General features: G+C 40.8%; 1 protein-coding gene across 1 annotated transcript; it reads left to right on the top strand.

Annotated features, from left to right (window-relative positions):
- Positions 1-369: 369 nt before the first annotated feature.
- LOC124878086 (transmembrane protein 150A-like) lies at positions 370-27,070 on the top strand. The gene is made up of 8 exons (XM_047381864.1): positions 370-443; positions 13,024-13,300; positions 13,474-13,521; positions 16,317-16,403; positions 17,329-17,396; positions 19,277-19,404; positions 19,730-19,907; positions 23,260-27,070. The coding sequence occupies exons 2-8, from the start codon at positions 13,236-13,238 to the stop codon at positions 23,556-23,558; spliced, it is 873 nt and encodes a 290-aa protein (XP_047237820.1). The 5' UTR covers positions 370-443; positions 13,024-13,235; the 3' UTR covers positions 23,559-27,070.
- Positions 27,071-27,612: the final 542 nt, after the last annotated feature.

The following is a 27,612-nucleotide window of genomic DNA, read 5'->3' as shown; positions in this document are numbered from 1 at the left end:
GCAGTTGTACTAAAATAAAAGCGGCAAATATACCAGGCTACTGCTACAACAAACATCCAAAAATATATTTTTTTTACCGACAACAATGCCGAATTGTATGTAAAAATACACTGAAAAACATTAGTTTTCATGTTCTTGTTTTCCTTATAGAAAACTTAGAGGCATCCGTCCTCTCATTGTAAGTGATTTAACACTTTTTTACGTTGTGAAAACATTGCATAGCAAACACATTTACATTTACACAAACGTAATAAAGTGAAATTAATAACATTTTAAAAGAACCTTTGGAGTAATGTTATAAAAAACAAACCCCGCGTTCATATTTAATTTTGACAGGCGTAACAGGAAGTTAGTTCCACAGCTAGCTTCATTTGCTAAGAAAACGATGTTTTTAAAGGGAAACCAAGGTTGATGAGGTCTGCTGTGGGCACAGCAGGTGGAAGGTAGGCGCACACTCAGTTTTCTGGACAAGCTGTCCAATTATCATTAGTGTTTTTACCTTCTGAACGAGTATTGTTTAGCGGCATTTCTTTTAGGTTTAGCGGAAATCAAGATGCGGCCAAGTGTCAAGTCAAGACAACTGGGGAAGTGCAAGCTAACTAGCGAGCTAGATGTGAGCTAACAGGGCTAATGGATACCAATAACTGTCCATAACAGGCTCCAGAGCTGAGAGATACCAGATACTTTAGTTCCTTTAATAAAATAAAAGCAAACAAGCGGACAGACGAGTTGTAGCGCTTAGTGAAATATGTTGTTTGGATTCTTTTTAAGATACAGTGGCGTATATTTGTTCAGTGGAGCGCTGGGGTTTGGGGTCTAACTGCCCCCCTCTGCCTGTACATAAACGGTGAAGTGCTTTTATTGCAAGCCCCGACGTTTTGGCTGCTTCTAGTAGGTATGATGGCTGAATTGTCAAAAGAAAGTGATGTAAAAACAATCATTTTCAATGTCATATTCAAATAGCTTGAATTAAACCTGTAAATGATGCGGAGAACATGTGTAAAGATTACACAATAATGGCTTCACACCATTTTAAAATTATTGATGCTACATTTTATGGCATTCAAAAAGTACATTCTCACACATTAAATCTATTTTTTCTTAGACGTTTATTTCAACGGTATGCTATAGCAGTGTTTCTTAAACTCAGAGTGGAATGATTCTTGTAACCAAAAGATCTCTTGACGCAGAGCTAACAGATCCTCCTGGAAACTAAAAATGTCTTGGTAGAGCCCACTGTCCTGCATGCTGTGGGTGTTTCGCTGCTGCTACATACCTGACTTAAATCAGTGGGTGATTAATACACATCGGCAGCACTTGATGCCATGCTGAGGTGGTAATGCCATCATTGGAATCGGGAATGCGGGAGCAGACACGTCGTAAAAATTGAAGGACAGTGGAACCGGAGGACCAGGGTTAATCAGCCCTGACCAACGATCAGCCAGAAATTCAAAAATCAGATCTTTCCCTGATTAGTGAATGGAGCTTATTTAAGCGTCAACAGGTCGGAATAACCACAGAACTCTTCGGTGTGGAAGTTGTTACTAAGGAACAAAACTCAAAGTTAGCAATTTTCAGCATCTGTGAGGCGATAAGTTTTCCCTTAAACCATTTCGTCTTTGTTTTAAGATAATAGTAAAATCATGTTCCACCGAGTCATGCATGGCATGAAGTCACCTCTGTTATAAATACTTAATGGTCCCTCAGAACAGGAAGGCTGGAAGGAAAATACTTGCTGTTAATTGTAGCTTTTAAACAGAAACTAGCATTGGGTAAAATCTGTATCAACAAATCAAAGGTTTACCAAAACAAGACATTGGATATTAGCCACAAAACCCAGAACAACACATCTCTAACATGAATAATATTAGTATTGTAAAACTATAGTGCAACGTTGCACTAAAACAGTTTTGAGTCTTAAATACTTTTGATTGAATTGTAACAGTCTGATCAGGTTTATAATGTGTCTAATAGAGTAACTTAGTCTTTAATGCTGTGTACATATTAATAATAATAATAATGGGATGAAATTATTTAAAAATAACGTTTCTTTTGTAATTTTGCCTACATTGTTCTTATTGTTTCATATTAGTAGAGTGTGCCTGCCAGAGTCCCGACTTGAATCTCATTGATTACCTATGGAGGGAGCTAAAGATTAGGGTGATGGCCAGGAGGCCTTCTGGCCTAAAAGACTTGGAGTTTAGCACCAAAGATAAATCATCAAAATACAAGTGGAAAGATGCTGGTCAGCAACTGTAAGAAAGGGTTGATTGCTGTAATTTAAAAAAAAAAGTTTTTATTTTTAGATTAAATAACAAAAAGAAACATTTTCTTTCTGTATTGATACTCTTTTTGCATTGTTGTATTATCTTTTCAGAAGTGCCTTCTCTTTTTCTTATCGGAACCAAACTTCTTGGTTGAATGAGAACTATTTCAAATCTAAGTCTGCCAGGGGTGTGAATAATTTTGGGCTTAACTGTAAGCATTTATGAAAATTACCCCTTATACTATGACATAATACAGTTTGCGATTTACTGTTTTCAGGTTAGAAGATCAGTGGAAGATGACATCAAGAAGTACTAAGAAACAAATTCAATTCAATTCAAAAATACTTTATTAATCCCAAAGGGAAATTAAATGTTGTTATAGCTCATATTATGAAGGTTTCCTCAAAGAGCCGTTGTAGATGCTGATGGCTGTGGGCAGGAAGGATCTCCTGTAACGCTCCGTCTTACAGCAGATCTGAAGAAGCCTCTGAATGAAGACACTCTGTTGTTGTAGGACAGTCTCATGAAGAGGATGCTCTGGGTTCTTCATAATGTTCTTCATTTTATGAAGAATCCTTCTTTCCACAATGATCTCCAGAGGTTCCAGAGGAGTCCCCAGAACAGAGCCAGCCTTCTTTATCAGCTTGTTGAGTTTTTTTAAGTCCCTGGCTCTGATGCTGCTTCCCCAGCAGATGATGGTAGAAGAGATCACACTTTCCACAACAGACTTATAGAAGATATGCAGCATCTTGCTGCAAACACCAAAGGACCTAAGCTTCCTCAAGAAGTACAGTCTGCTCTGTCCCTTCTTGTAGATGGCTTCACAGTTGCATCTCCACTCTAGTCTGTTGTCCAGGTGAACACCGAGGTATTCACCACCTCCACTTCTTCTCCCATGATGGAAATAGTTTTTGACGTATTCCTGTTTCTCTTAAAATCTACAATCATCTCCTTTGTTTTAGTCACGTTCAAAATGAGATGATTGTTTCCACACCATGCCACAAAGCGGTCCACCACCTTCCTGTACTCAGCTTCTTGTCCAACTCTGATCCACCCCACGACTGCAGAATCATCCGAGTATTTCTGCAGATGACAGGAGTCTGTCTTGTACTGGAAGTCTGAGGTGTACAGAGTGAAAAGGAATGGTGAGAGTACAGTCCCATGTGGTGCTCCTGTGCTGCTGACTACCTGGTTAGACTCACAACCCTTCAGTCTCACAAACTGTGGTCTGTTTGTCAGGTAGTCTTTGATCCAGGAGATTGTTGAGGCCTCCACCTGAGTCTTCTGGAGTTTCTGACAAAGCAAATCAGGTTGGATTGTATTAAATGCACTGGAGAAATCAAAGAACATGATCCTCACAGTGCTGCTGGCTTTGTCCAGATGACAGTGGGCTTGTTGAAGCAGGTGTATGATGGCATCTTCAACTCCAACTCCACAGCGATAAGCAAACTGAAGGGGGTCCTGATGGTTTACTGTTTGCTTACTCAGGTGGGCCAACAGGAGTCTCTCTAGGACCTTCATGATGTGAGATGTCAGGGCAACAGGTCTATAGTCATTGAGGACTGATGGGTGAGTTTTCTTTGGTACCGGAACAAGACAGGAGGTCTTCCACAACACCGGAACCTTCTTCTGGGCCAGGCTAAGGTTGAAGAGGTGCTGCAGAATCCCACAGAGCTGCTCTGCACAGGCCTTCAGGACTCTAGGGCTGACATGATGTGGACCTGCAGCCTTATTCCTATTCAGTCTCTCCAGTTGTCTCTTCACCTGACTTCTTGAGATACACAGGTGGAAGGGGGAAGCAAAGGAAGCATCAGCATCTTCTGATATGGTTGAAGGCAAATATGTAGAAGCAGAAGGGTCTAGGGCTGAGGTGGAAGATAAAAAATGTGAGGTGTTACTGGACAGCTGTGGGTCCTGTGGGTCAAAGGAAGATGGAATGTCTGTTTGGCTGTGAGCAGGAGAGGAGGATGCGAAGCTGGTTTCTGAACTGAACCTATTGAAGAATGTGTTCAGTTCATTGGCTCTGTCCAGACCTCCATCGGTCTGATCTTCTTTCTGCTTGAAGCCTGTGATCTTCTTCATCCCTGTCCACACATTTCTGATATTGTTTTGCTGGAGCTTGCTCTCCAGCTTCTTCTTGTACACCTCCTTGCTGTCTCTTATCTTGACTTTAAGTTGCTTCTGTATAATCCTCAATAATTATCGGTCTCCCTCTCTGAAGGCTCTTTTTTTCTTGTTAAGCAGGTCCTTCAGGTCACTGGTGATCCAAGGTTTGTTATTGGGGAAGCATCTCACGGTTCTGGTGGGGGTGATGTTATCCACACAGAAGTTTATATAGTCGGTTACACACTCAGTCATGGCATTGATGTCCTCTCCATGTGGCTGGCACAGTGCGTCCCAGTCTGTAGCCTCAAAGCAACCTTGCAGAGCTTCTCCAGCTTCCTGTGACCATTTTCTCACAGTCCTCTTTATTACAGGTTGTCTCTGAACAAGGGGCTTATATTTCGAGCAGAGAAAAACAAGATTGTGATCTGATTTGCCTAGAGGAGGTTGTGCTGTAGAGATGTATGAGTCCTTGACATTTGCATAAAACAAATCTAATATTTTGTTTTCTCTGGTAGAGCAGCTGACAAATTGTTGAAACGTTGGAAGTGTAGCAGAGAGTGAAGCATGGTTAAAATCACCAGAAATTGCCACAAAAGCATTGGGGTTTTGTGTCTGTAGCTTAGCAACAACTGAGCTGATGGCATCACATGCAGTGTCAGCAACAGCGGAAGGTGGAACGTAAACTGTTACCAAAATAACACTGGTGAACTCTCTGGGTAAATAATATGGACGAAAACTTACTGCCAACAGTTCAATATCTGGACTGCAGAGATGACACTTCACAGTAACATGTCCTGGATTACACCATCTGTTGTTCACAAGTACTGCCAGTCCACCTCCTTTACATTTGCCGCTCCTCTTTAAATCTCTGTCTGCTCGTATGGTTAAAAAGCCCGGCAGAGAGACGCTGGAGTCGGGGATATGATCCTGCAGCCATGTCTCAGTAAAACACATGATACTGCATGCCCGGTACTCTGGCTGAGTCCTTTGTAGGGCTTGGAGTTCATCCAACTTGTTTCCCAACGATCTCACATTGCCCATCAAAATTGACGGAAGAGATGGTTTGAACTTCCTCCTTCTCTCTCTTCTCTTAGCTCCTGCTCTGCATCCACAGCGTCTCCTTTTCAACTCATCAGGGATTTGGGGTTGTAGCTGAAGTATTATTTGAGCTTTTGAGATATTAATCAGCTGCTCCCGGTTGTAAGAAACAACCCCGTTGCCATGGCAATGCATCATAACAAATGTCCAAAAATAGAAAGTATTAAGAAAAATCCTCCAAGCTGCGCAGCATCCGACACTGGAGTGGACAGTCATACAAAAAAAATCAACTGTATCCACCACAAGAGGAATAGTTCCCAAAAAAGAATAAATCAGAATCAAAAGTAACAGTGCTACTCCAACCTGCTGCCACCTTGAGCGGCGCAATTCTAGAAACGTGATACTGCAGTACTCTAGATTATAAAATGTACCTTTCGCTCCATGAATTGAGAAAAGTGCCAGATTGCTCACTTTCATGGCTGTAAAATCAGTGTTACTGCTCTGCCAGGGTGTTGTTGCCATAAAACATTAATTCATGATGTTTCACTCAATCTCCCTTTCTTGCCGTTGACAAACAGGAACAGAGCAATAACCCTGCTTGTTGTAGATTGCATGTTTTTATTGTATGCCTTATGCATTCTCCCAGCTGTGCTTTGCAGAGGTTCACAGCGGTTGTTATATTGTAAATCTGGAATTTGAAGTGTTCAGACCTTTTCCTCAGAGCCATACATTTTTGTAGCTCCCAGGAAACCTTTACTTGTGTAACCAACTCCCACATAAAACAAACTACTGAATGAACTACTATGCTGGAATGATGAGACTAGAGCACAAAGACGTGTTTGAGACATTCAAATATTGGCAAAGAGAATCCAGTTGGAATGTGGGAAAGCGAGATTAAATCTGTCACATGTTTGGAGTTGCCTCTAAGGTGAAATATTAACAAAACAGCCAAAGAAAGCTGAATACCTACCAACAGCTTCAATCTTTTGGTTGTGTGAAGGGTGAAGGCCTGTTCCAGGTTACTGACAACGTATAAAACCACTCCCCACTTATTTCAGAATCAATAGGATTGAAAACAGATCCAAGTACTGAGCGATCATGTTTTATAACAGCAGCAGCACCTTCCAAACAAACAGATTAGGAAGCTCTTGTCAGCTGCTGTAGCCTCTGTATTTAGTTACTCAAGGACTGTCTGTGCCCGTGCAGATGGAGGCGCTCATGTGGCAGATGGGGTGGGTGGTTGGGGCAAACCAACCGTTGTCCTCTTGTGTTCTTGGGCTTTATGTCAGGGGACCATTGACCTCTTCCCTTGACTGGGGCTGCACGATTATGGAAGATATAATAATCGGGATTATTTTGGTAAATACCGAAATCGCAATTATTTGTCCTGATTACTCATTGGATGTGGAAACACACTGAATTTACTGTACTTGAGAAGCAGAATTTCCAAGTCCATTTTGTTCCAAATAAAATGTGTCTGACTACATGAGTTATAGGCATATTTCAGTTCAATTGCAGAATATCTCATATTAAAAAAATATTTTCAAATTTAAATGAACAGTGAACAGAACACAATGTTTCTGTAAGATTAAGTGCTTAAAAATCTACCTGCCGGGCATTTCAAAATAGCTGTTTCAAACAAAGTCTGCTTTGTAAATTAAAAGTGAGAAAGAGATTAACTTTAAATTCTTTCTACATGTTATCTGTGGTACGTAGTGATGTAATTGTGTACAATGCTGATTCACCAATAATATTCAGTTTTCTGCAGTCGCTTTTCTGTTTCAATGAAAACTGGTATTTTGCCCCAACAAAAAGCATCTATAATGTTCTAAGAACACATCACCAAAAACAGGCTTGTCTTTATGATTCATATCTAAACGATTTGGCAAATATGGTAACGAAGTGACCAACCGACCAATAGACTTTGCATTAGCTGCAGTTACACTCAGGTTCAGTTGCACACAGCTGACCTCTGATTGGACAGGCGTGGTAAGGCGTATTCGTCACTTCCTGTTTTCCCTGTTGCATTCGGTGGATTGTTTGGTGTGTGAAGGCTCTCTCATTTGATCTGATTTCTCGCAACTGTGAAACCTCTTACTTGTCCTAATACATAAGCACGTTAAAACACATTACTTTCTGTTGCTGCATTTAACGTTTGGGGACCCTCCGTGTCTTACACGGTTTTTTCTAGTAGTGGTAAGGGGTCGCTAGCTTAGCGTTAGCTCTACCATGGCTACCCGTTCTGCTGTTTCTCTCTCTGAGTCTCCTCCTCTCTCCTGCTCTCTGTGTCAGATGCTCAGTTACTCCTCTGCCTCCTTTAGTGATAATGGTACGTGTAATAAATGTAGCATTTTTATAGCTTTGGAGGTGAGGGTGCCGGAACTGGAGGCCCAGCTCCGCGCTGTTGAAAAACCAGCAGATAGCTGAGGCCCCTTAGCCAGCGCGGAACTGCCGAGGGTAGCTTCCCGTAGCAGTCCTCCAGCAGAGCCCGCACAGCCGGGGCCTCAGGCCGGCTGAGTGACGGTACGTAGAAAGCATAGTCCTAGATCCCAGCCTACAGGTCACCACCAACCTGTCTGCGTTTGTAACAGATTTTCTGTTTTTTTGGTAATCGGCAGCTCCATAGTCAGAAACGTGGCTCTAGAGACATCAGCGACCATAGTCAAATGTCTGCCAGAGGCCAGAACGGGCGACATCAAATCCTATCTGAAACTGCTGTCTAAGGATAAGCGTAAATACAGTAAGATTGTAATTCTGATCTGACCAGTGACGACGTGTTTAGCTGCATGCTGTCATTCAACCGCTGGCTGTCTAGGTGGTGTCCAGAAAACGATGTGGGCTACATTGATAATTGGCGAACATTTTGGGGAAAACCTGGTCTGATCCGGAGAGACGGCATCCATCCCACTTTGGATGGAGCAGCTCTTCTTTCTAGGAATCTGGCCGAATTTATTAGTTCTCCAAACCTCTGACAACCCAGGGTTCAGACCAGGAAGCAGGGTCGTAGTTTAACACTCCTCTCTGCAGCTTCTGTACTGCTACCCACCCATTACCCTATTAAGACAGTGTCTCGCCCATGGCCAAAATTGAATAGATTACAAAATAATCTAAAACGAGGAAATCAGGAAAATCTAATAAAAATAAACACAACTCAGACCAAAAATAAAAATAAAACAATTAAATGTGGCTTACTGAACATAAGATTTCTCTCTTCAAAGACTTTGCTAGTTAGTTACCTGATTTGTGACAATCAGATTGAATTATTTTGCCTCAAAGAAACCTGGCTGCAGCAAGAGGATTATGTTACTATAAATTATTCAACTCCTACTAATTATTTAAATTTTCACATACCTCAAAATACTGGGCAAGGAGGAGTAGCAACCATCTTTCAGTCCGATTTATTGATTAGTCCCAGACCAATCAATAACTACAACTCTTTTGAATATTTAATCCTTAGTTTTCCTCATCCAAATTGCAAAGCACTAAAACCACTTCTGTTTGTTGTTTTGTACCGTCCACCAGGCCCTTACTCTCAATTTTTAGATCAGTTTTCAGACCTTTTATCCGATTTAGTATTAAATACAGATAAGGTTATTATAGTGGGGGATTTTAACATTCATGTTGACGCTGAAAGTGATAGCTTAAATATAGCCTTTAATGCTATCTTAGACTCAATTGGCTTTGCTCAAAACATTAACAAACCTACCCACCTTTGTCTTCATTCTCTGGACCTTGTGCTGACATATGGCATTGAGTGTAAATACATAACAATATTTTCTCATAACCCTGTCTTGTCTGACCATTTCTTAATAACCTTTGAGTTTCATTTAACAAAGTACTCACACCTGAAAGAACATTTCATTATAGTAGATCATTATCAGACAATGCTGTAACAACCTTTAAAGAATCTGTTCCACTTGTGATTTCCTCATTATCACAGAAAAACACAGTGGAGGGCAATAATTTTGTTTCTGCCCCTTCACAAATTGATTCTCTTATTCTCTTATAAATTGGATAAAAAGTTTTTCTATGTAAGGAAACCCAGCAGATTGCATCTAGTCAGTGACTTGTAGCATTCCCTCCTCCCGGATGAGCATGTAGAGACAGTGGACAGTGACTGGTGTTGACTTTGCAGCAATCCCTCATACTGAGCATGCATGTAGCGACAGTGGAGAGGAAAAACTCCCTTTTAACAGGAAGAAACCTCCAGCAGAACCAGGCTCAGTGTGAGCAGCCATCTGCCACGACCGACTGGGGGTTTGAGAGAACAGAGCAGAGACATAAAAAGAACACAGAAGCACTGATCCAGGAGTACTTTCTATGGGAAGGAAAAGTAAATGTTAATGGATGTAGCTCCTTTAGTCGTTTCACCTAGAAAGAAAGAACATACAGGTCCATCTCAAAATATTAGCATATTGTGATAAAGTTCATTATTTTCCATAATGTAATGATGAAAATTTAACATTCATATATTTTAGATTCATTGTACACTAACTGAAATATTTCAGGTCTTTTATTGTCTTAATACGGATGATTTTGGCATACAGCTCATGAAAACCCAAAATTCATATCTCACAAAATTAGCATATCATTAAAAGGGTCTCTAAACGAGCTATGAACCTAATCATCTGAATCAACGAGTTAACTCTAAACACCTGCAAAAGATTCCTGAGGCCTTTAAAACTCCCAGCCTGGTTCATCATTCAAAACCCCAATCATGGGTAAGACTGCCGACCAACTGCTGTCCAGAAGGCCACTATTGACACCCTCAAGCAAGAGGGTAAGACACAGAAAGACATTTCTGAACGAATAGGCTGTTCCCAGAGTGCTGTATCAAGGCACCTCAGTGGGAAGTCTGTGGGAAGGAAAAAGTGTGGTAGAAAACGCTGCACAACGAGAAGAGGTGACCGGACCCTGAGGAAGATTGTGGAGAAGGGCCGATTCCAGACCTTGGGGGACCTGCGGAAGCAGTGGACTGAGTCTGGAGTAGAAACATCCAGAGCCACCGTGCACAGGCGTGTGCAGGAAATGGGCTACAGGTGCCGCATTCCCCAGGTCAAGCCACTTTTGAACCAGAAACAGCGGCAGAAGCGCCTGACCTGGGCTACAGAGAAGCAGCAGTGGACTGTTGCTCAGTGGTCCAAAGTACTTTTTTCGGATGAAAGCAAATTCTGCATGTCATTCGGAAATCAAGGTACCAGAGTCTGGAGGAAGACTGGGGAGAAGGAAATGCCAAAATGCCAGAAGTCCAGTGTCAAGTACCCACAGTCAGTGATGGTCTGGGGTGCTGCTGGTGTTGGTCCACTGTGTTTTATCAAGGGCAGGGTCAATGCAGCTAGCTATCAGGAGATTTTGGAGCACTTCATGCTTCCATCTGCTGAAAAGCTTTATGGAGATGAAGATTTCATTTTTCAGCACGACCTGGCACCTGCTCACAGTGCCAAAACCACTGGTAAATGGCTTACTGACCATGGTATCACTGTGCTCAATTGGCCTGCCAACTCTCCTGACCTGAACCCCATAGAGAATCTGTGGGATATTGTGAAGAGAACGTTGAGAGACTCAAGACCCAACACTGGATGAGCTAAAGGCCGCTATCGAAGCATCCTGGGCCTCCATAAGACCTCAGCAGTGCCACAGGCTGATTGCCTCCATGCCACGCCGCATTGAAGCAGTCATTTCTGCCAAAGGATTCCCGACCAAGTATTGAGTGCATAACTGTACATGATTATTTGAAGGTTGATGTTTTTTGTATTAAAAATACTTTTCTTTTATTGGTCGGATGAAATATGCTAATTTTGTGAGATAGGAATTTTGGGTTTTCATGAGCTGTATGCCAAAATCATCCGTATTAAGACAATAAAAGACCTGAAATATTTCAGTTAGTGTGCAATGAATCTAAAATATATGAATGTCAAATTTTCATCATTACATTATGGAAAATAATGAACTTTATCACAATATGCTAATATTTTGAGAAGGACCTGTATAAACTCTGAGCCAGTTTTCAAGGTTAGAGTCTGAAAGAGAGCACATAGAGTTAGTCACAGTAAAAGCTCAGTCAATTGCCATGTCTAGGAGAGAGAAAGGGTTAAACACTAAAAAACAGGGCTATGTAGATCATCGGGTGAGCATTAAGTTGTTGCCAGCAGAGGCTTGGACGATTCCTCTCTCCAGAAAGGTGTCACAGGTAGACACAGAGCCAGGCCAGTTGTAGCTTCTCGGAAGAGAAAAGAGGGAGAACATAAAGTTAAAAACTGAAATAACAGCAAATAATGCAAAATTGGAGTTTAGTGTGAGAATGTAGCGAAGAGGGTGAAAGTGGTCATTATGTCCTCCAGCAGCCTAAGCCTATAGCAGCATAACTACAGAGATAGTTTCAGTTCAGATTATTTAGTTAAACGGCACTTATTTACAACAATGTCGTCTCAAGGAACCCCACAAAGGGTCCCATTGATGGTCATTGTTATACTAAAAACCACAAGGATTGGGATACCTCTCTCTGTCAGACTGATTATAACCATTGGAAAAGAGTACAACCTAAATTTGCAGCAAGGTTTGAGTCCAGCATTGTTAATTTAGCTCTTTATTTTGAACACTGTTGTTTGGAAGAGATGTTGTGTCAGCTGCATGCAGTGCAGCGGTCTCCCCCAATCACCTCGCCGTGCGGCTAAGCAGGTCACATGAACACAGACAGGCAGGAAGTTTCAGCAACCAACAAGTCTCTGTTCTTCTGTAGATTCACTGGATCACATCCACATTTCTTGATAGATAAATCTTGAAAATTTACCAGATTTTGTTGATTTTTATGATAAAAATTAGAAATTCAGTTTCACAGCCATACCTTTAACCACTGCTTCCTATAAATCCCTACTGTATTGTATGCTGATGACCTTTAACAAGGAAACCGTTAAACCATGTTCTTGTTTAGTGTGGTTTGCTTCAGTCACACCAGACAAACATTAAACTAGTTTCCCTTTTAAGCGTGCTGCCAGTTGGTAAGTGGAGTCTATTAAATTATAACGTTTTTATTCATTTTTTAAACACATTGAAATCCTTATCTTTCAGTTGTGTGTACATTTTTATTTATTAAACAGTTTTTGTATGTACAGTGTAGAGGGATCAGAATCTTTGGAGTTTCTCATGATTTGCATATGCTTTTAGGAAATGATTCATTTTTAAAACATAAAGTTAATTGTTGTGATGTTTATTCCCTCTGAGCCCAGGACACAGTTGTAACTGTACACCCTGTAAAGAGATCCAGCCTCTGCTGTGTTGTTTTGCTCTGTCAGACTGACTGAGCACCCATTCCCCTCATTCAGTTTGTACACTGTGCTCTTTTAGCAGCACGTAAAACGTTAGTTGCACCTTTCTACTTTTTTTTTAGCCGTGTTTTTAGATGTGTTTTCTTTCCCGCTTTGGTGCATGTCTGCAGTACTACAGCTGAGTTAGGTTTGCAGCGCCAATGCAGCCATGTTCTGTTGCAGGATGGTTTAATTTACAGTAAACACCAAGGTCGTTTCTCTGTAAACTCACTTTGTGGTGATCTTCAGCACTGATAGGAGACGTTTAGATATGGTTTACTCAGTCCATCCCCTGTGTTTTTTTTTAGGTTGTTGCTAGTTGCTGGGTGCCGTGGAGCAGAGGAGCTGTGCCACTCCCCCGTTCGTCCTCTCATGCCCCCTCTGTGTCCGTTTCCCAGTGTATCGGTGACCCCACGCCCCCACCCAACCCCTACCTGATCCATCCTGTCGTGTTGCCACCCTAGCCCTAAGCCACCTTCTCACCCCATGCTTGGGACAAAGCCAGCTCACTGCCAGCCCAATGACTGCCTGGATCGTCCTGCCTGTCAGCTTGGCTGCCTTCTGCATCACGGGAATATGGATAGTGTGAGTCTTGGCTGATGAGTGTCTGTCATTTGTTCGTTAACTCATATAAACTGTTTGGGCATCTGTAAGTGAGGGACTGAAAGTATAAACCATTTTCCTGATATTTTGAGCTTTATTGGGTGTGCCTTGATGTGTCCCTACTTTTAACACTTGTGACCTTTTATTACCTACAGATATGCTATGGCTGTGATGAATCACCATGTTTGTCCTGTGGAGAACTGGTTGGTGTTTTTTTCCCAGATATTATAACATAGGCCTAATTTTCTTATGAAGTACTGAGAATATTTAACATTTTGCAAAAGTATTCATTAAACTTTTTTTTTTGCATTTTCTAAAATTATAGCCATAAACTTCTAGTTATTTTATTCAAAATCATTTCCTTGACCAACACAATGGTGGTGCCTAACTGAGATGTGGAATAAGAAGAATATATGCTTTTAAAATTTTGTTGTGTCATGCATTCATGCGAACATCAGTTTGCATATTTTGTCACAGATTCTTTGTCAGATTGTGGTCTAGGCTTTAACTAGGCCTTTCTAATGCAGGAATATGCTTTGATGTAAACATTGCAGCTTTGGCTGTATGTGTAGGGTTGTTTTTATGCTGGAGGGAGAACCTCCACCCCAGTCTATAGCTTTTTGTATCCTTTAACAGGTTCTCCTCCGACATTTAGCTACAGGGGTTGGACAATGAAACTGAAACACCTGGTTTTAGACCACAATAATTTATTAGTATGGTGTAGGGCCTCCTTTTACGGCCAATACAGCATCAATTTGTCTTGGGAATGACATATACAAGTCCTGCACAGTGGTCAGAGGGATTTTAAGCCATTCTTCTTGCAGGATAGTGGCCAGGTCACTATGTGATACTGGTGGAGGAAAACATTTTCTGACTCGCCTAGATTTGGTGACTGTGCAGGCCGTGGGAGATGTTCAACTTCACTTTCATGTTCATCAAACCAATCTTTCACCAGTCTTGCTGTGTGTATTGGTGCATTGTCATCCTGATACACGGCACCGCCTTCAGGATACAATGTTTGAACCATTGGATGCACATGGTCCTCAAGAATGGTTCGGTAGTCCTTGGCCCATCTAGCACAAGTATTGGGCCAAGGGAATGCCATGATATGGCAGCCCAAACCATCACTGATCCACCCCCGTGCTTCACTCTGATGTTGCAACAGTCTGGGTGGTACGCTTCTTTGGGGCTTCCCCACACCGTAACTCTCCCGGATGTGGGGAAAAAAGTAAAGGTGGACTCATCAGAGAACAATACATGTTTCACATTGTCCACGGCCCAAGATTTGCGCTCCTTGCACCATTGAAACTGACGTTTGGCATTGGCATGAGTGACCAAAGGTTTGGCTATAGCAGCCCGGCCGTGTATATTGACCCTGTGGAGCTCCCGACGGACAGTTCTGGTGGAAACAGGAGAGTTGAGGTGCACATTTAATTCTGCCGTGATTTGGACAGCCGTTGTTTTGTTTTTTGGATACAATCCAGGTTAGCACCCGAACATCCCTTTCAGACAGCTTCCTCTTGCGTCCACAGTTAATCCTGTTGGATGTCGTTCGTCCTTCTTGGTGGTATGCTGACATTACCCTGGATACCGTGGCTCTTGATACATCACAAAGACTTGCTGTCTTGGTCACAGATGCGCCAGCAAGATGTGCACCAACAATTTATCCTCTTTTGAACTCTGGTATGTCACCCATAATGTTGTGTGCATTTCAATATTTTGAGCAAAACTGTGCTCTTACCCTGCTAATTGAACCTTCACACTCTGCTCTTACTGGTGCAATGTGCAATCAATGAAGACTGGCTACCAGGCTGGTCCAATTTAGCCATGAAACCTAACAATACTAAAATGACAGGTGTTTCAGTTTCATTGTCCAACCACTGTACATCAGTCTTCCTTTCAAGTTTGCCCGGCTTCCCTGTCAATGCGAGAAAAAGCAGCCCACAGCACAATGCTGCCACTACCATATTTCACAATATATAAAATATGGTAGTGGCAACATAGTGTTAGTGACCAACACATATATTTCAATATGTGTTAGTCTTCCTCCACACGTAGTTTTGCATGTAGGCCAGAAAGTTCAGTTTTGGTCTCTTCTGACAAGAGCACCTTCTTACAGGCTCGCTATGTCCTCTTCATGGCTTGTGGCTATGTGGAGGACACAGCCAGAGGATTCTTTTGGCTTCATTTCCACAATTCCAATCCTCCATAAAACCTATATTTGTTTATTACTCAACTAATCTATAGATTGAATTTAGGGGCATCAGTGTGAAGACATATCCTTTTCCTTTCAACTCACAGTTATGCACTACTATTAGTTGGTCTATCACATAAAATCCAAATAAAATACTTTACTGGTCAAATGTTTTAGATACAATTTCTCACTTAATAGGTCTTTTTATTTTCATGGCTATTTACAATGTAGGTTCTCACCAAAGCCAACAAAACTTTGAATGAACATACATGGAATTGTATAGAAAACAAAAAGTGTGAAATAGCTCAAAATAATTTTTTATTTTAGATTCTTTAAATAGCCACCCTTTGCTCTGATGACTGCTTTGCTCTCTTTGAATTCTCTCCATAAGCTTCATGAGGTGGTCATTTGAAATAGTTTTCCAAAGAGTCTTGAAAGAACTTCCCAGACGTTCATTGAGAGACAGCCAGAGGTTCATATTTCAGTCATCACAGCAAAGGGCCGCTACTTTAACGGAATCTAAAATATAAAACATTTAAAGTTCTTCTACAGTTTTTTTTGTTTGCTACATAACTCCATAGGTGTTCATTCACTGTTTTGACGCCTTCAGTGAGAATCTCCATACAATGTGAATAGTCATAAACATAAAGAAAACCATTAAATGAGAAGGTATGTCTAAAACTTCGGCCGGTAGTGTATTTTGTAGTTGATGTTGTAACTTGTTGTGACTTTAAAGGTTCTAATACATTTGCAGGGCACTGTACCTCCAGAGAATGTGTTGAACTCATTGTGTCACTCTTACAGGTCTTACAATGTAACATGCGCAGAGGACTTGCCCCGACCAGGCTTCCCCAAGACTTGTTGCACCATACAGGACATCCCCCTAATCAGGTCTGCTCTTGCACCTCTGCTACTTTGCCGCACTTCACTCCTTTGTCTCAGAACACAAAACGTGTTTGTTTCAGCGCCGGGCCTTGGGTATGAATTAACATCTGGTTCTGCTGCTGCTCTGTGTCACATTAACCCACGCTTTGCATAGCTTGAATTTGTGGAATCTGACAGCAGGCATCCAACAATGAGCTGATAGATGTGGATCTGGATGCCCTCCGTTAAATTTCAGCTTCATATGCAAATGAACTCAGACCAAGGTGCTTTCATATTTTTAAATTAAGAACCTGCCTACAAACATGCTAATCAACTTAGTCTTGATATAAAAATGTCACACATAGGGGCACACTGATCGATCAGCCGGCTGATCGATTTCATCAGAGTTGGGAGATTAGTGATCAGTCGATGCTTACATGTGAAACCGATCTTATTCATCGACCTTATCTACTTGTATAACCTATTGTGCAAAGTTTGTTTCTCTTTAAAATATAAAAAATAAAAGAGTAAAGGAACTACAATGCTCTAAATGTCTACTTATATTAAAGAGCACTTCCTCGTGCAGTTTAAACAAGTTTGTATTCACGGGTATTGTTCAGTGTTTTTCTATAAAAAAACATTGGAACTTTGAAGGTGTCTTGTGATCCTATAACACCCAACAGTGTCAGTTTTTAAAAACAAAAATCGGTATCGGACAAAATCGGAATTGGTGGGCCAGGCTTTTTAAAGATTGGTAATTGGTGATCGGCCAAAGCTGCAATTGGTGCACCCCTAGTTGCAAATGCATTCCTTTATTTGAGAATTTACTGGTGGGCAACATTTTTAATCACCTAGGAGCTGTTATGCAGGAAAGGTGTGGATGTATGCAGACAGATGTATTCATTTCTGTGATCTTCAATTTGAAAATCTGACTTTTCTTCTTTCAATGCAGTAAATGTGGTTCTTACCCTCCTGAAAGCTGCCTATTCAGCCTGATTGGCAACGTTGGAGCCTTTATGGGTATGTCTTTAACTAATCTTCACTGTATGGATGCAAGTAATTGGTAGTTTTTTTTTTTTCATTAGTTTTTCTTTGTTAGTGGGTTATACTGGTGCTGATTATTTAAAAAGCTAAGCAATTAGAGTTATTCAACTGAGACAAAAAAGGGAATGGAAGAAAGCTTTAACTCTACAATAGCTGTTATGTTTCTGTTTAGTTACGCACATCCATTCTCCATTTTGTCTAGTGTGGATTTACAAAATTATTATTGAATATGAAAATAAAAGGAAATGGGGAAATATTTTTTATTCCTGATCCATTGTCTACAAGATGTACATCCATCCACCCACCCACTCATTTATCCAGCCATCCATCTGTTCGTTTGTTTTTTCCATCTAGCAGTCAGTGTTTTTTACAGCCTCCCGACTTAAACCTCAGCCACTGTGGAAATATCTCCCATAAATTCACGGGGAATGCATAAACAGGACTAAAAACTCTTAAAATGAGTGAGGAAGAAACTTGGAATATTGGAATGAAAAGAACCCTGACCATATTTTGGCTGACAAGGCCGACTTGTCTCTATTCATACAGCCTGGTGAAAGAAGCTGCTGCCAACACTGAAATGATGTATTGATTACAGACACGCAAATTAAGTGTAAACTAAACGTTTCAGGGATGCGTAATGCGGTCATGGAAAAGTGCTCAGGAGAATTCATTAATACCGTCTAAGCCTGATGGAGTTGGTTTACCGAGTTAGATTTGTTGCATTAAATAATTAGTCTAGGAGATCCAGTGTTTGCTCCACATCTTCTTAAAGTTTATATAAAGCTATATCTAACGGGCTGGTAGCTTCGCATTAAACAGGTGTAAAATGACTGCAATACATTGCAGACATTTTCCTCAGGTTTTCCTTGGCAGCAGCAGTTAACTAATCAATAATTACAGAAGTTATGTTCTTCAACATTTCTGAGTTGGGCATAGCAGCTTGTCAGAAGTTTTCATCCACACAATATTTTTCAGGCTCCACTGATTAAATAAATCAAAATAGTGTTAAACGGATTGATAAGAGGTGATTGCGTGCAAACATCTCTAAAATATTGGATAATCACACGTTATGTAATAGAGAATTATTTGGTGATTTCGTTGAGATCTTAGTAAATTGTCCAATTATAACTGGGGTGAAAAGCAATACATGTCTCTTCTGTGTGCAGTAATTCTGCCTGGTAACCACAGACTTCAGCCAGTAGCTGGTGGAACTTCCAGATATGGCTGCTGTCTAATCAATAATGAATGCAGCTTTCCTTCCACTTCCCCTTCCTGCACCTTCATCCATTACTCCTCTCCCTCTTGTCTTGTTTAAACAAAAGTCACTTCTGCCCTACTTTCCCCTCGCTGCTCCTGATTGCCTCACTCCAGCTGTTTTCACCATCACTTCCTCATTCCAGCCACCTCTGCTTCCCAGATGCGTTTCTGTTAATTCCCCATCTTTGCAGTCTGATGTCCTTTAATTCATATTTCTGTACATGTTCTTGCATCTCATGCTTTCAGCTGCTCCAATTTCATGCTTTTGGGTCAGGCTCGTAGTTCTGTTGATGTTAATCAGGAAGCTGCAAGATTACTGTCTCCAAACACAGACAGCCCACCTGCCAAGAAAGCTGCTCCTTTATGCATCTAGATATATCAGTGACTGGGAGAACATATCCTGTCTGAGGCTCTGGAGAAACATATCAGATAATCTTGCTTCAGCAGAAGGATAGAAGCTAATACCAGGCAGTCATTCATTTTTTTGACTAAAATAACAACGCTTGCAATGATAAAACATTCTTATTGAAATGTTTTTGGAGTTTAATTGGCAGGTTTGTTTTTAATGGCGGTTGAAATGCACGTATTTTCCCCCGCAGTGGTGATGGTGTGCTTTCTACGCTACGCCCAGGTGATTGAACACAGCCACCAGTCTTGGGTCAACACCAGTGCGCTGGTGTCTGGCTGCACAAATGCCGTCGGTCTGGTCATGGTTGGCAACTTCCAGGTATTCATCAACCATACATAGAGTTGTAGAGACTTTAAAGTAGGGGTGTCCAACTCTAGTCCTCAAAGGTTGGTGTCCTGAATGTTTTAGATGTTCTCCTGCTCCAACACACCTGATTCAAATGGCTCACTACAGCATGTCGTCAGGGGTCTGGTACTGAGTCAGTCATTGAATTCAGGTGTCTAGAGCTAGGGAGGCATTTAAAACATGCAGGCTTTTAACGACTGAGAATGGACACCAATGCTTTAAACAAATATTTTACCTTTAAATTGAGATCATGGGAATGAAACGTTCGCTTTTCTGACAGAACATTTCTCTCCGACAGGTTGATCACGCCAAATCCCTCCATTATATCGGTGCTGGTGTTGCGTTCCCTGCAGGGTTGCTGTTTGTATGCTTGCAGTGTGTGCTCACCTACCGAGTGGCTGTGACCACCCTGGACTACTGGATGGCTCATTTCCGGGTGGCTCTGGCGCTGGGAGCCATGGTCTCCCTCGTCCTCAGTATCCTCTTTAAAGCAGAAGGAATTTCCTTCCTCTTGTGCGCTGTTAACAGTTTACGTAATGCATGAGTGATTATTTAGAGATTGGGATTCAGATTTGAGACTTGGACCCGACTCACACTTGGGTAGCAGAAAGGTTTGACTCAGGAGCTGCCTCTGAATCCATGTTTGGGACTCGAGTCTTCTTTATTTAACAGTAAAACGTAACAATAATGAAGAGTGTTAACAATCCACCAGTTCCCATGTGAAAGGGTGCGTTTGATTTATGAGTCAGGGATGTTTGCCGACTGTGGGCCATTGATAGTTCATAACAGTCCTCATGTTTGCTGTAATAATTCAATTCAATTCAAAGATACTTTATAGATCCCCGAGGGGAAATTAGAATTCCAGTACAACCCATCCAAACATACATCATGACACAAGACAATGGGGGGACGGGTCACCGAGGCTTTGCTGCCCACTCACAGGCGCTGCCCTTGCTAGATGAGAAAAGAGGCCACATTAGGTAAGTAGAGGGAAAAAAATCATATTTCACACTTTATCCTTAGCAGGATACAGTTTGAGATTGCAAAAAACCTCAGCACAAAGAAGCAACAAATTTACAAAACAACATCATGCCGGGAACAGTGAAGGTAGTATGAGGAGTGCAAATGTTTATCTTGAGCATGTGTGTGTGTGCAAGTGAGTGTGTGCAAGTAAGTCCATGAAGCACTGTCACAGAGGCCATTGTCCTTGATGGTTCGTTGGAATGTACATCAACCGGCCAAGTTCTGAGCAGGTCCACAGGTGTCCTCAGGGAAGGGAGGGGGCAGAGGGAGCAGAGCGTCATGTTTACATAACTTCCAGGAGAGGTTGAAGATAGCCAGCCATCAAGGCCGCGCAGGGGAGCCAGATTCAGAAAAACAATAATTATTTGGGTTAGGCTGACTCTTAATTTTCCATCAGCCTTGAGAGTCTCGCTGGTGCTTCTCAAAGGCAAATCCAAACAGCCAAATTCCTGGTCTTTCTGCCAGATCCGAGCGAACAACTTTCTCCCAAGATTTATCCCATTTCACCCCTGAGTCCAGGAACCGCAACCTGCCTGCGATCCTGTGTAAGGATCACATCCAGTCTGTGATTCAGCTCACGTAACATCTCAGTCTGAGAGTTGATCGCTCTAAAGATCCCATCACACATGCCAGGCAGCCTTACAATGGCCAGAACAGCTGCTGACATTCTCCAAATTTCTCGATATGCCAGGTAACCGCTGACTCCAAAAAGCAGAAATCCTGATATCAAACATCCAATTATATACACATCTTCCACATCCTCGACTGACATCATCGACAGACACACAATCCTCCACTTCTGCCAGGAGTCCATTGTGTATCCGGAGAAAAATGTCCCGTCCGGGCAAGTGGGCTCTCCCGACCCCTGTCTTCTCGTCGAGAAAATTTGATCAATTGCATTGAGAGACCAGCTGACCAAATCCATATTTTGGAAGAATTTGGAAGATGTGCAAAAAGAGGCTCTAAAAAAAAGACAAGACACAGAGCTGAAGCAGGGCAGATATGGGAGGGGTGCGGGAGACAGAGAAAAATGTAATAATGTAATAATGATTACAGAGGCCTCTCAGTATGCATTAGATGACCTTGTTTATTTTGGAACAAATTACTTGCCTTTGCCATCGTATTCTCTCACTTTTAAGCTAGCTTTGCCACAAAAACAGTTCTGGTTCTTCAAAATAAAAGCACTTCCTGGTACTTTCATTTAGGAGTTAAACGTTTTCTCTCATCCACTCAGGACATAGAGCCTGTCTCTTAATTTTTTCTTACCTTATGGAACATATTAACTATTAAGACTTGACGACAAGGCTTTAAATGGAGTTGTAGAACATTTGCTAAAAATCATTCATGTCAGGGAAGTCAAACTCCAGTTCTTGTCGGCTGGTCTCCTGCAACTTTTAGATGTTTTCCTGCTCCAACACACCTGAATCAAATGGCTAAATTACCTCATCATCATGCAGTTACGTTCTTCAGAGTTTGGTGAGGCGAGGGTGTATCTAAAAGCTGCAGGATACCTTGCATTACCCGCTGTAGAGTAAAGAAGGGGGCAATTTGAACACAGGGTCTAACTACTGCATTACAAAGCTACTTCTGGTTCTTTAAAATAAAAGCACTTTCTGCTTGATTCATTCACAAATTCTAGATGGGTAAGAGGTGTTAATCTGAACTGCATATTTGTATTTCTTACATGGCAGATTTCACACCTTATTTTTCATTTCACACCAAGTTTTAAAATATTTCACAGCAGTCACAACAGTAATTTATGTTCCTTATCCATTTAAAAATAATGAATATGTTTAAAGGTTTCATATGCGTAATCAGCCCTACTGATTGTAATGAATAAAGACTCAGCGGGGGATCAAGTTGTAAGGATACTTTATAACCTTTAATTCCTATAAATGTTATTAGCCTCATGAAATATTGATCAGTCTCACATCTATCAATAATCAATCTAAAGGAGAAAGTTAGATTCCTTTGAAGGAAACTGAGAATGAACGTTGATCTCTACTGCAGGTGCACAACAAAAGCTTGCTGAAACTTTAAAGAACCTGGCTAAAAAAAAAAGATCAAAAAGTTGGTGCAGATCACAGTGACACCTGCAGGTCGATCTGGAAGAAACTAGAAAGAGTGTAACTTTGCATTAGAAAGCCGTTAGGGTAAATGAGTTCTACTGTTTTTCCAGCTCTGTTTACGTTTTGAGGGAGAGAACTAGAAGTAGCAGTATAATTTAGGGTGTACTAAGTTGTAGACCCACAGGATAACATCGTTTACTTTAACAAATTCTTTGACGTATATTCATAGGCATCTAAATGAACAGCTTAGGGGTCCTAAAAGCACATCTTGCTGCTTTCAGGAACATCATCTGTGGGATAAAAGATCATTTTAGCTCAGTTTAAAGTCATAGTGGAGGTCTTTCCAACAGAGTTGGTCAGAAGAGGGAAATTTATGCACATGCAGGCTCATATATATGAATTCATAACCTGCAATAATGCATTGTTAATAGGCAAACTATATGGCATGCATCCCATATGAGGATTCATTTGAGCAGTTCTTAGACTTGAAAGGCGACTAGTGAACATTTCTAGTTTACTTTGAGTTATTCTATAAAATATGCCAATTTTAATTAAATGATTGAGTTGATGAATCACTGGATTCACGTTCATTACTTACTGTTGCGAGTCATTGTCAACAGTGGGATGAAGGCCTCATTTTCCTGTATTGTCTGCTGAATCACTGTAAAGAAGGATTTGTGTTTTCTTCTCAGCTCTATCGGAGATGTTTGCCCTCCTTAATTTATCCTCCTTCCAGGCGGCATCTTCTTCATACACGAAAGCTTCATCCTTCAGCACGCAGCCGCCATTTGCGAGTGGGTCTTCACTGTGGACATCTTAGTCTTCTATGGTACCTTCACCTATGAGTTTGGCACTGTCACCACTGAGACCATGATGGCAGGCCTGCAGCAGAGTCAGCATGGCTCAGGGGTCATCATGGACCCCATGTCCAGGGCGTCGACACTGGGGGGGGCAACCAAGGGTCTAAAGTCCCCTGGGGGCAGCAGCACGTCCACACATCTCAACTGTACCCCAGAGAGCATAGCTATGTTGTAGCTCTGTCTAAAAGGTCATTGGAGAGTTGCTCCATGGGCAACAAGAGAGCAAATTCTTATAACTCCAACCTCAACACCAGGTATTTCCACTGATAATGCTCTAGAGTCTTTTTCTCCCTGGTTCTCACTACAGATTAGGTTGAATGTTTGGAGCCAGCTCGAAAACTGGAACCATGAATGTTTTCAAAGATGGCGGTTGATAATGGCGACTCTGCACGGTGTTTGTCTCTAAAGTTCTTGATCAAAAAGACAAAGTTCCTCCAACCCTCAAAGTTTCGCCGCCTCCTCTGACATTCTTGTCCAATGCTTTGCGCGGCCCACCTCTTTTGGCCTTTTGCTTCTCTGCACGGCACTGCTCCTGAATGGAACAACACAAGTTTATGTTTGGTTTTTGCATCAGAAAAATAGAAAATACTGAATGTTGAGAAGTGAATAGCTATAGTATATTTTACAGACTGTAAGTCTAATTTAATCAATCATTCATTAATAACTTGAAAGATATACAACCATTGAATTTATCTGCTTTTATTTGATTGCACTTATAATTTAAATGCAGATAGTCTATTTTAAGTTTTTTTTACATGTCTAGGCTGGTCTCAATCATTCATGTTGGCGCAAAACACTGGTTGGTCTTTTCTGTTATCACTCACTTTCAGCTGAGAATTGAGTATTGCACTCTCTATTAGTTTGGATTTTTCAATCCAAAGTCACATGAAATGTCAAAGTAAGAATCATCCAATAGTTTACACTCCTCTGGAGTGAGTAATGCCTTTCTCAGAGTGTTGGAGCTGAACACAGGACTCGTGAGTTTTAAAAGGTGAGACTGACATTTCAAGTGGCCTATATGTAATGATATAAATGAGTGAAGGTAAAACTGTAATCTGACTTTCGTATTAACTGTATAACATAGTTCTTGTTCTAACACTGATCGCATTCCAGGCTGGATCCCTGGAAGCCTTATTTGAGTTAAAGAAATGTCTTTTTTTATGAAGTATGGAGTCATGTGAAGCCTTCTCAGAAGTTTTTCTTCACAGCAGAGGGGTGCACAGTGACTTACGAGAGTTGTCACAGCCCCCCAAACACTGGCATATTTAGTGATGTTACAACCACTAACTTCAATGTAATTTATCGAGATTTTATGGGATAGGCCAACACAATGTAGCACAAAACTGTGAAATCCAATGAAAATCGGCTTTGTAAATAGAGATCTGAAAAGTGTGGCTTGAACAGACAGCATCTGTAAACAGTCATTTTCAAGTCTTGCCACAAATTCTCAATTGGCTTTAGGTCTGAACTTTGACTGGGCCATTCTAACACAGATGTGGCCATTGTAGTCGTGGTTGAGACTCCAAGTCTTAAATCGTTTCCAATCTCTAACTCAGTTCTTCCAGTTTCTTTCCATGTATTTTGCTCATTTCAAGTTGCCATGAGCTCCGCTCAGCTTTGCTATCCATGCTAAAGAAAAACATCCCCACCATGATGTTTCACCATGAGAATGGTGTTTTCAGGGTCATGTGCAGTGTTAGTTTCTTCCACACACACATGGCATTTTTTTATTTCTTTCAACAAAGATTTTGTTCCTGCCATACTTGCATAAAAGCCAAATTTGTAGTGCACAACTAATAGTAGTTGTGTCAACTGAATCATCCAGCTGAGCTGTGGATATCGTTTGCTCCTCCAAAGTTACCATGGGCCCCTTGGGAATGTTGTCTAACAAACCTCTGAGGCGATTGCAATTCAATAATGGCACACATCTGACGAATCAGCACTAGCACCTAAGTTGCAGCCAGCAGTTTGAGAGTGACCTTTCTACTGTTCTTGTTGCTGAGAGCAGCCTATGATAATTGATCATAAACTTTCTGAAATAATGTGGGAGACCCTTTTTACATTTCAGATCTAACATGAATTACAGATCCATTTTCCGCACAAATCTTTTAATAAAATATTCCATATTTTGTTCAGTGTTGAGCATATAAATGAAAAAAAACAAACTTTTTTTGCTTAATTATTTAAAGATCTATTTTTGTTGGCCCATGAGTAGTTTCAACTTTACAGTTTTTACCTGCACGCAGGAAGTGTGGACACCACTACTTTGAGGCCTTCACAGCATCCATACCCTGATGAGATGACACACAAGTGGACCTCTGAAGGCAATTAATTGAACTAGATTTTATTTAGGGGTATCGGACGAGATACAAATCCATGCTATGCATTAATAAAATACATTGAAGGATGTGGTTGTAACATGGCAAAGGGTGAATAAGTTCAAGGCTTAAGAAAACCTTTACAAGGTGTAATGTTTTTTAGAATTGGTGCTGTCACGACAGTGTTACAATAAGACACTGCCACACGTTATCGACTGACTTCAGAGTTTACTGTACTTGTGTTTTCCCCCTTTTATCAGTTGCTGTAGCCAATTTGTTATTGAAGAAAACTACTGTTGTGAACTAGCCGGACAGCAGACTGCCACACAATGCTCAGGATCACCCTACGGAGGTTACGCTCAGATGAAGGTTTTCAGCAAGCCAATGAGCTGCTTCTCAGTGAGCTAGGTTTCATAAAGCACACATATAACCTGCATTTCTGTCCACTGTGTAGCGTTGATATATTTTATTTTGTCTAACACACAGGATGCCAGCAATACACATTTTACACATAAAAGGTCACATCTCCTACCTCTTATGTGGGTTTGAGGTGAAAGATGAGCGCTGCAGCTTTTCAACTTGAAAGTATTTTCTGTGGTCAGGGTTCAGGAAATCACAGCTCTGTCCAATAGTGTTTTTCACAATGTGACAAGGGTTGGGTGATGCTGTTACATAAGCTGCATGACTACATGGACTTCTTATTGCTTACTGTTCACAAAAAAAAGTTGAACATGACGTTATGGTTGGACTGCAGAAAACCATGCCAAAAAAGACTGGAGTATACAGTTTTCTTTCTGTTTGTGTTTGTGTGTCAGAAGCAGGGATATGAAATGGTATGAAGTGCACCGTTTCAGCCTTATCCCTTGTACTTTGCCAATGGACTTTTTTTTTTTTAACTTATGTTCAGCTGTAGCCTGTTTTTGCCATATTGTAACCAGGTCAATGTGCGACTCTTAACGGGAGCTTGTGTGAGCAGGGTTGAAACAGCTTCTGTACCATTAATACCATTCTCAACATGCCAAATATTCAAATGAAAGGTGGATATTTTCTTTTTGTTCTTTAGGTCATTGTGTACACTGTTAAAGGGTTTGTTTGTGTGGAGCCTTATATTTTAGAAGGCTGCATGACTACGTCTTCAACACTCAAACCACAGATCCAAATGTCTATAAAATGTACTCTTCCCGTCTCCTGTAAATTTGAAAAAGATATAAATGAAGGCACCAGAGGAACCCCTGTAAGAAAGGTCAACAGAAAGTATGTTTCCTTTTATAAATTCTGTAAATATGTATGATTTTTGTCTATCATTTAGGCCTTTTGTTTTGACAGAGATTTATATTCAAATATGAAATAAAAAGAAATTATTATCAAACTGTTGAGTTTTTGATTAAATTTATCTAAGTTATAAGATCATCACTGCCACTACTTGAATTGTAAAATCAGTAACAATTAAAAAAGTGAAACTTATATTGTTTCATTACAGAGTTGTTTTATTACAGGTGTTTATTTCTATTTTGAAATTGATGAAAAACCAAAATGTATTTACTCTGAAATAGATTATTAAATAGGACCATTTATGTTTTCATACAGACATACAGATCCTTCTCAAAATATTAGCATATTGTGATAAAGTTCATTATTTTCCATAATGTCATGATGAAAATTTAACATTCATATATTTTAGATTCATTGCACACTAACTGAAATATTTCAGGTCTTTTATTGTCTTAATACACATGATTTTGGCATACAGCTCATGAAAACCTAAAATTCCTATCTCACAAAATTAGCATATCATTAAAAGGGTCTCTAAACGAGCTATGAACCTAATCATCTGAATCAACGAGTTAACTCTAAACACCTGCAAAAGATTCCTGAGGCCTTTAAAACTCCCAGCCTGGTTCATCACTCAAA

Source organism: Girardinichthys multiradiatus, chromosome 12 (assembly GCF_021462225.1).
Source record: "Girardinichthys multiradiatus isolate DD_20200921_A chromosome 12, DD_fGirMul_XY1, whole genome shotgun sequence".
Classification (NCBI taxonomy): domain Eukaryota; kingdom Metazoa; phylum Chordata; class Actinopteri; order Cyprinodontiformes; family Goodeidae; genus Girardinichthys; species Girardinichthys multiradiatus.
The sequence above is the reverse complement of the archived record's forward strand: the minus strand, read 5'-3'. Positions and strand labels throughout refer to the sequence as shown.

Coding starts and splice junctions, on each gene's coding strand:
- LOC124878086 (XM_047381864.1), top strand. CDS start 13,236: ATGACTGCCTGGATCGTCCTGCCTGTCAGCTTGGCTGCCTTCTGCATC. Junction 13,522..16,316: donor GTTTGTCCTGTGGAGAACTG/GTTGGTGTTTTT, acceptor TCACTCTTACAG/GTCTTACAATGTAACATGCG. Junction 17,397..19,276: donor CAACGTTGGAGCCTTTATGG/GTATGTCTTTAA, acceptor TTTCCCCCGCAG/TGGTGATGGTGTGCTTTCTA.